Source organism: Mauremys mutica, chromosome 1, assembly GCF_020497125.1.
Source record: "Mauremys mutica isolate MM-2020 ecotype Southern chromosome 1, ASM2049712v1, whole genome shotgun sequence".
Classification (NCBI taxonomy): domain Eukaryota; kingdom Metazoa; phylum Chordata; order Testudines; family Geoemydidae; genus Mauremys; species Mauremys mutica.
Window position 1 is genome coordinate 366,417,941 of NC_059072.1, and position 8,964 is coordinate 366,426,904.

The window sequence follows — 8,964 nt, forward strand, 5'->3', positions numbered from 1 at the left end:
ATTATCCCACCAAGTTTCAGTGATGCCAACAATATCATAGTTGTATTTATTTATTAGCACTTCCAGTTCTTCCTGCTTATTACCCAGACTTCTCGCATTGGTATCTAGGCATCTAAGATACTGGTTTGATCTTGCCTCCCAGTTTTGCCCTGACCCTCCTTTCTCTCTGCCATTATAGCCCACGCTCCCTCTTGTTTCCGACCCATCTCCCAGGTCTCCATGTTCCCCACTTACCTGTGGGCTTTGCTCACCTGTCCCTGTTGAACCTAGTTTAAAGCCCTCCTCACTAGGTTAGCCAGTCTGTGTCCAAATAGGGTCTTTCCCCTCCTCGAGAGGTGAACGCCGTCTCTGCCTAGCAGTCCTTCCTCGAATAGCATCCCGTGGTCGAGGAAGCCAAAGCCCTCCCGGCGACACCATCTAAGCAGCCAGGCATTCACCTCCATGAGTATTTTATTTGTATAGCCTCTCTAATCTCCCTGAGCATTTCATGGTCATTGTCGCCGTCCTGGTCAGGTGGTTGGTAGTATATCCCTACTGCTATATTCTTATTATTCAAGCATGGAATTTGTGACAAAGTGATGGTTTTCCCTTCTTATGTTGTATGTGAGCCTATGTGAGTCTTACTGTTTTGCATGAATACTGTGTGTACCTCAGTTTCCCTATGTATTGCACCAATGCCAGGCCCTCTGACAACAATTCCAGGCTCCAGGGCCAGGGCCATCTCTAGAGGGACTTCTGGGACCAACCCAACACTTCTGGGACCGACCACTCTGACAAATCGTGCTTGCCCGCGGGTCTCCCCAAAGCACGGGGCCCGGAGCAGTCACCCCAATTCGCTGTACCCTAGGGATGGTTCTGCCCAAAGAAGAAGAGTCAATGGGTCCTCTGGAAATGTCCACCTGACATTTGGGAGGGGCTGCGCCTGCGGTGGCTGGTGCCCAGCGAGCTGCTGGCTGCATTGCTGGGCGCAGTCTTCTGGCATGGCCAGAACTTCCACATGCCGACCTGGCTGGCTTTGCGGCCGCTGGTACCACCCCGGGCATGCTTTGGAGAGCTGCAGCCCGCTCAGGCGATTTAAAAGGTCCCTACAATACGAATGAGGAGAGACTAAAAAGACTTGGAATTTTCAGCTTGGAAAAGAGATGACTAAGGGGGGATATGAGAGAGGTTTATAAAATGATGAATGGTGTGGAAAAATTGAATACTGGAATGTGAGCCCTTTCCTGGAGACAGGTGTTTAAGGCAGGTCAGCGCTTTCTCATGAAAGACCCCAGAGAGACATGGGAGACCAGATCCTAATTCTCCCCTCTACCTGATTTGGAGCAGATCCTTAAACACAGATCTCTCGCATCCCATGTGGGTGCCCTGAGCATCACACAAAAGGCTATTCTGTGTGGGACTCTCTGTCTCTCTGCCTGGAGTTGTTCCACTTTGTGCAAATACATTTTATTTTGTATTTTATTTTTATTTGTGTTTCTCACTTCAAATCTATCTTCTGCAGTGAATACAGTGTGTTTTGGTCCAGTGCTTGGGAAATCTCAGCTCAGGTTACGAAGGTTAGTGTGTGTCCTCTCCACATCAAGGGAGGGGCGGACCAGGTAATGAACTTCAGTGGCCAGGCTTCAGAGCAGGGCAGGATGGCGCAGTTCTGGGTGCAAGGTTTGGGAGCTGAGGGGAATTAGCTTGAGAATCTCTAGATCTATTTCTCAGCAGTTTGTCCGAATTTGGTGTCTTCAGCTGTGTCCCACTGAAGCATGGTAAGAGACGGAAAGAGAGTTCACTGCTGATAGGTGATTCACAGACTATTGCTCACTACCCCCAGGAGGCATCCCTCTTTTACACCTGGGGAAACTGAGGCAGCAGGCAAGGAAGTGTCTTGAGACGGGAACATAGCCCACAAGTCCCTAGCTGCCAATCCCTTCCTTAGTCTCTCTCAGATCTAGCTCATATGGTCTCTGCGGCAGCACAGAGGCATGGAGCTCTCTCTCCATTGGTTTCTCTAGTGAGCTGATCTCCCCTGATTTCAGTGGGGCTGCTCCCACTTATAGCAGCTGAGGATTTGACCCAAGACATTTAATTGCAGCTAAAGTGTCAGCAGAGACCAGTGAGCTCAGAGTGAAGCGTCCCAGATCTGCCACGGATTCATTGGGTGACCTTGGGCACAGCCTCTCCATGCATTAAATGGAGATTATTATTCATTATTCCTATTTTCTTGCTATGGAAAGGTCCTAATTGGGGCCTTCGAATCATGCTGCACTGATTTGGTTCCTTGCAGCACATCCTTGGTCTCAATGAAATGTTTAGCATTCCAGGCAGCGTGTGGCCCCTGGTAAACAAGCAAGATGAGGCTGAAGACTGAATTGTTTGGAAACCTGTTTTTGTGGCTGTAGTTTTTAGATGTTTCTTTAATAATTTCCTCCTGTTTAAGAAGCAACTCCGCTAATCACAACAAACAAATAGCATCACTACATCTAACACAAGGCAGAGGAGCAATGGCCAGAGCAATGGTGCCGGGAAGGGGGTGCCAGGACTCCTGGTTCCTGTTCTCAGCTCTGCCATTGTTTCATGGTGTGGCCTTGGGTAAATCAGTCTATCGCTACGTGGCTCAATCCGTCCATGACATGGGGATAATGCTGCCAAGCTAAAGAGCTTCTAGATGTAGTGATCAAAAGCATCATGCAAAGCTTATGTTAGATTGAGCTTCAGCCCCTGGGCAATAGGTGCCCTGGAGTTCCAGATAAGGTGGCGTGTACGTGTGTAAATAGTCGGCTAATGGCAGCTGTGCTGTTTATCTCCCTCCCTATGAAGTACCGAAGCCACCCCGGCCTCTGCCCAGCATCCCGCCTTCCCAGCTAACACTGGGGCTGTTCCTTCTGCCTCTCTCAGCTGCTTCAAAGCTGATCTTGTCCTGCCCCAAGCCCTGGCTCAGAGCAAAGGGCTCCCAGCCCATCCCCCCTAGAGGCCCCCAGGGATTAGGAACAAAAGGGAGCTGAAAGCTAAAGAAATAAACCACACAAGGGTCTCTGCCCTCAGGACTCCGTAGCTGAGCTTTAGGGCCCACAAGCTGTAGGATGCACAGTCTCACCCGCCTGACTTACAACCCTGCTCCCAACCTCAGCTGCTTTTATACAGCTTCCTGGCTGCCCTCTCCGCTTCCCATTGGCCTGTTGGCCCCAGCACTGTGTCCTCGCTGCACTCACTGAAGGCTCCTTGTCGGGCTGAAGCAGTTTCTGTCCCAGCCCCGGAGCAGAGGGAGCCCAGCTGGGGGGAGAGGGAGAGGAGAGGGAGGTGGAGATGAACCAGGAGTGGACAGGGCTGGGTAGGAAAGGAGCCAGCAACAGAGGTGGGACCTTGGGGGAACAGATGGGATGGGGAAGGGGAACTGTGGAAAGAAGGGGGCAGGATCTTGGGGATATAAGCAGGGCAGAGCGTAGGGCCTCAGGGGTCCAGTTACCAGCAATTAGAAAGGTGGGAACCTAATGAATTAATAAGTTGTACACAGCCTGATTCCTCAGTTTGTCACGGTGACACAGCACAGTAATGCCACGAAAGGATGAAATGTCACTTTGACTGTCCAGTCAGTGATTCAGGGAAGAGGGACCAGCATCATATCACCAGCTAGTTGTGCATGTACTTCAATCTCAGAGTCAGATCCGGAGGAGAAGCCATTAGGCCCCTTCATGAGTAAAGAGCCGGAGCAGCCTGTCCCGGATCTGTTTGGTCCTCACACCATAGATGATGGGGTTTAGCACGGGGGGCATTAAGAGGTACACGTTGGCAATGAGAACATGGAAATGCAGTGGCACATTCTGGCCAAAACGGTGCAGGAGGGAGAAGAAGAGATTTGGGATGTAAAAGGCTAAGATGGAACAGAGGTGGGAGCTGCAGGTCTGAAAAGTCTTGAGCCGGGCGTCCTTTGTGGGGAGGCTGAAAATGGCCCTGAGGATCTGGATATAGGACCCAGCAATAAAAATCACATCAAGGCCCAGCACACAGAATAGCACAAAGAGTCCATAGTAACTACTAACGCGGGTGTCGGCGCAGGCCAGGTTCACCACGGCTATATGCACGCAGTACGGCTGGGGGATGATGTTGGTTTTGCAATATGGCCACTGCCTCGCCAGGATGGGATAGGGAAGTGCAAGCATGCCACCACGTAGCACCATAGTCACGCCGATCTTGGCCACGATAGAGTTTGTCAGGATGGTAGAATATCTCAGGGGATGGCAGATGGCCACATAGCGATCCAGAGCCATGGCTGTGAAGATCCCAGACTCCATTGCTGAAGCACAGTGAATGAAGTACATCTGGGTGAGGCAGGCACTGAAACCGATCTCCCTGGAATTGAACCAGAAGATGCTCAGCATTTTGGGCATGGTGGAGGTGGACAGGACCAGGTCGGCGGCAGCCAGCATGCAGAGGAAATAGTACATGGGCCCATGGAGGCTCGGCTCTATCTTCACAACTAACAGGATGGCAAAGTTCCCCAGGATGGCTATGATGTACATGGTGCAGAAGGGGATGGAGATCCAGACGTGGGCTGCCTCCAGGCCAGGAATGCCCAGCAGGATGAAGGTGGAGGGGTTGGTGAAGTCAGTTGTGTTGGAATCTGACATGGAGTAGGGGAGAAGGTGTCCAACTCTGAGGCACAACGGTGTCTCCTGGATGTACAATAGGTCCCCCTGACTTCCTGTATGTGCCCAGGCTCTAGGGTGATGGTTGCAGTACAAATGCCTGGATGGAGAGAAAATGTTAATGTGAGACACTACATGCACTACTGGAGGCTGTTCCTATGGGTGTAGCAGATTGGTTGCCCTTCACACACTGGAAAATTACATTTGTATTATTCAGATAAATGAATTATGAACACATGACACTACTAATGCCAATTCCATGTTATGGTGCTCAGTGTGTCAGTAACTCCTACACATCATGGTCTGGGAAACCTTAATAGGCACCAGCAGGAAATACAAGTGTGGATACTGGTTATTCATCATTTTTCCTTAGTCCTTGTCTACACTGCCAAGTTTTTTCCCCAAAAAATAGCTTTTGGAAAAGAAACAGTGGCTCTGAAGCCACTTTTGATGATGGAACTCCTCAGTTTCGGTGAGGTAATAAAACCACCTTGACGAGAATTCTAAGGCTTTTTATACAAAAAATTTGTTGCTGGAGTGCCAGTGTAGACACTTGCGCTTGATTTTATTGCTGTAATTGGCCTCTGAAAGGTATCCCACAATACCCATCCTGACCAATCTGGTAAGCAGTTTCAACTCCTCTGCCCTGCATCGAGGTAAACACCTTCCACCCCTCCCCCTTTACAGACCCGGGAATTTTGAAATTCCCCTTCCTGTTCGCTCAGCGTGCAGAGCTCACATCACGTCCTCCTAGGTGGCCATGGTGGCTCCACACAGCAAAAGCTCTCCCACTTCAGCCACTCTGGACCTGCTGGATCTGCTCAGTTTATGGGGAAAGGAGGCCGTGCAGCCCCAGCTGCGCTCTCACTGTAGGAATTTTGATACCTATGGGCAGATTTCATGTAGCTTGTGGGAAAAGAGCTGTGATCAGGACACACTGCAGTGCACAGCAAAGGTGAAGGAGCTGATGGAAATGTACCAGAAGGCAAGGGAGGCAAATGGTCACTCCGGTGCTGTGTCCCAGACCTGCCTTTTTTGAAGGAGTTGGACGCTATTCTTGGGAGTGACCCCACTTCCACAGCCAAGACCCCCATGGATACTTCATCGGGGCTGGAGCTGATTCAAACTGGACTTAAACCACAGGAGAAAGCCATCAATGAAGAACTGGAGGCATTAGAAGATGTGGAATCCAGGCCAGGGTCGCCCAGTGCTGTGTCCAGTGAGGAGCTGTTCTCCACTCTGGAGGCGCCCAGCCAGTCTCGTCAGTCACAATCCATGTAGCCAGAAGCAGGAGAGGAGACCCCTGGTAAGTGGTTTTGCTTTGTGAAGTGTGGAGGTGGGTTAAGGGCAGAGAAATGTACAAGTCTGGCTGGGTTTCTGTGTGCTGGGCATTTCCCCGTGCGGCTAGGCAGTGCGAGGGGCAGGCTGCTGATGCACACGGAGATTCCACAGGATTCCTCCAGAGAGATCTCTAGGCAACTTTCCTGCGGGAACTCCACAATCCTCTGCCAGAGGGTCCTTGGCAGAGCTGCTTTGTTCCTTCCCCCTTTGAGGGACACTTTCCCACCCCATTCCGCAATTACATGGGCAAGGAATAAAGCAGCACACAGACGAGGAGCATAGGGACCGTGGTGGAAGCCACAAGCGTGTACTAGATGCACCCTTGCTTACCCTCAGGAGAGAGATATCTGCCATAATGACTCCTGCATGTGGAAATGGTTGGGAAACTTTAGAGTGTTGTCCCCTGAGAAGTGCCCCGTGTCCCCTCGGCCCTGGGAACACTCACCATCCTTGCAGTGTTCGCTGGCATATGTGCTTGTCAAGGGACAGCCAGAAAGTGATTGGCGGGTTACCAGGGGTGTATTTTAATGTAGAGTTTCAATTCTGTAGAATTAATAATCGTGCTTCTGTTTGTTGTTACTTGTGATTCACCAGATATGTCCTGGAAGGAGGCACTCCCTCCACCCCAGCCGAATGTCTCTGCTGGATAAGAAAGCACCAAAGATGGAGGGAGGAAGATATGTTCCGGGAGGTGCAGCAGTTCTCTCATACAGGCAAGAGGGAACGCAGGCTGTGGAGGGAAAGAGACAAGCAGGAAAGAAAAGACAATGAGGCATAAAGGAGGGATGAAAGGCAGAGAGGCGGATGAAAGTTTTGGAGCAGCAAACCAACATGCTGCAGCCCCTCGTAACCCTCCGCACTGAGCAGATGTGTGTCTGCCAGCCCTTCAGCACATTCCGAGCTCTGTCCCATGCCTTCCCCAGACTCCACCTGCACATCCATTTCCGATTTCTGGGACTTCACGCTTTCTCCTGCACTCCACCCCCACAGACAGCTTTTCAAACGACAGCTGGACTTACAGTCAGCTCTAAAAGTCAGCCCTCCTCTGGTACGTGTCTCCCCTGCACCCAGGAATGTTCCTGTGTCTCTCTGAGTGTGCATATTGTTGTGGGATTTTTTGCAATAAAAACAAAGTGCTTTGAATAATCAGCACTCTTTATTTGTTTCCATATGAGTTATGAGAGCAGATGGCAGCAGGAAACAAACAAGCAGTTTTATCATTTCCTTACATTGAATCTGGGGTCTGAACAATCACAGCTGCGTCCTACCCAGCCAAAACGTCATTATGCATTGCAATCCCAAGCACAGCAACAAACACTACTGCTTCTCATCTTCAAAATGCTGCCTCCAAGCCTCCCAAATTCCCCCCCCCCGCAGTGTTTCCCTCTAATAGCCTTGGTATCTGGCTGCTCAAAATCAGCAGCAAAGTGTTCTGCCTCAATAGTCCACTCCTGGGCAAACTTTTTGCCCTTTACTTCACACGATTTGAGGACTTCAAGTTGATCAAGAGACCTGCACAGATGCAATAGACTTTGATTTCGACATTTCTTACACCACCAGCAGGGGTTCTCCTGCCATCGTAGGTAAACCACCTCTCCGAGATGGTAACTAGATCAATAAAGAATTCTTCAGTAGACCCCATGCTGTCTACACCAGTGTTAGGTTGATATAGCTACATCTCTCAGGGGTGTCGATTTTTTTGTTATTGCAAAAGAAGCAAATGCAATTTTCCATTGCATTAGCAGAGGCAGAGCATGCGAGTCACGGGAGGTGATAATACTGCTCAGCACTGGTTAGGTCTCAGCTGGAGTACGGTGTCCAGTTTGGGTCTCCAATGTATAGGAAGTTTGTAGAGAAACTGGAAAGGATCCAGAACTGAGAGACAAAGAGTTTCCAAGGGACGGAATACAAACCATAGAGCAAAGGCTGAAGGAAGTGGGTATGTTTAGCTTGGAAAGGAGGAGATTGAGGGGAGACATGCCAGCGGTCTTCAGATACTTGAATGGCTGCCATAAAAAAAGATGGGAAAAAGCTTTTCTGTCTTACCGCAGAGGGCAGGAGAAGAGACAATGGGTTCAAACTACAGCATGGGAGATTTAGGTTAAATCTCAGATAAACTGCCAAACTCTAAGAACAGGAGGACAATGGAGCAGATGCCTCGGGAGGTTGTGGAAGCTCCTTTGCTGGAGGTTTTCAAAAGGAGACTAAATAGCCATCTCCATGGGATGGTTTAGACACAACAAACCCTCCATCTTGGCAGGGGGTTAGACTAGATGACCCCTGCGATCCCTTCTCACCCTGTGGCTCCTTGCGTCCCTGATATAAAATCCTAGTGCAGACCAGGGCACAGTCACATAGAAGATATGGATCTCAGTTCACAGGTAACTAGGTAAAATTTAATGGCCTGTGTTATACAGGAGGTCAGACTGGGTGATCAAATGGTCCTTTCTGGCCTTATACCCTTTGAATCTAGTGATAAAGAAAGTAGATTTGGCATTTATATTCACTGTGTTCATATGAGAATGGAAACAGTCAATTACACTAAAAGTCTGAACATATAACACTGATAAAAGAAAACTGTTTACATAATACATATTTGGCCTGTGGAACTCCTTGCCACAGACAATGTTGGAGCAAAGAGCTTAGCTGAATGGGAGTCACAAATGGAGTGGCCATTGTAGGTGGTGCTGGTGGCACCATGGTTAGTTAAGGCTGTCTGACACCTTCAATTAGAAGACCTGATTCTCACTTGCTTATAAGTTTGCCAAACACTAACCATTTGGACTGAAATTTCCCACGCTGGGTGTCTGCTTCCGGATGAATTGCATTTTGGAAGCTTCAGGCATAACGGATCAGCCAATTTCTTGAATGGAGCTAGGAGAGACAATGTCTTGCCCATGTTGAAAATTTTTTATATTTATTCTAGTGAGGAGAACTAGCACCTCCATGCTTTCCAGCAGATTATAGTCAGGTAACAGTCCCCACCCCC

At 49.5% G+C, this 8,964-nt stretch overlaps 1 protein-coding gene across 1 annotated transcript; it reads right to left on the bottom strand.

Annotated features, from left to right (window-relative positions):
• Nucleotides 1-3,668: 3,668 nt before the first annotated feature.
• LOC123362177 (olfactory receptor 52M1-like) lies at nt 3,669-4,616 on the bottom strand. The gene has a single exon (XM_045002539.1). The coding sequence runs from the start codon at nt 4,614-4,616 to the stop codon at nt 3,669-3,671; it is 948 nt and encodes a 315-aa protein (XP_044858474.1).
• Between the last annotated feature and the right edge of the window lie 4,348 nt (nt 4,617-8,964).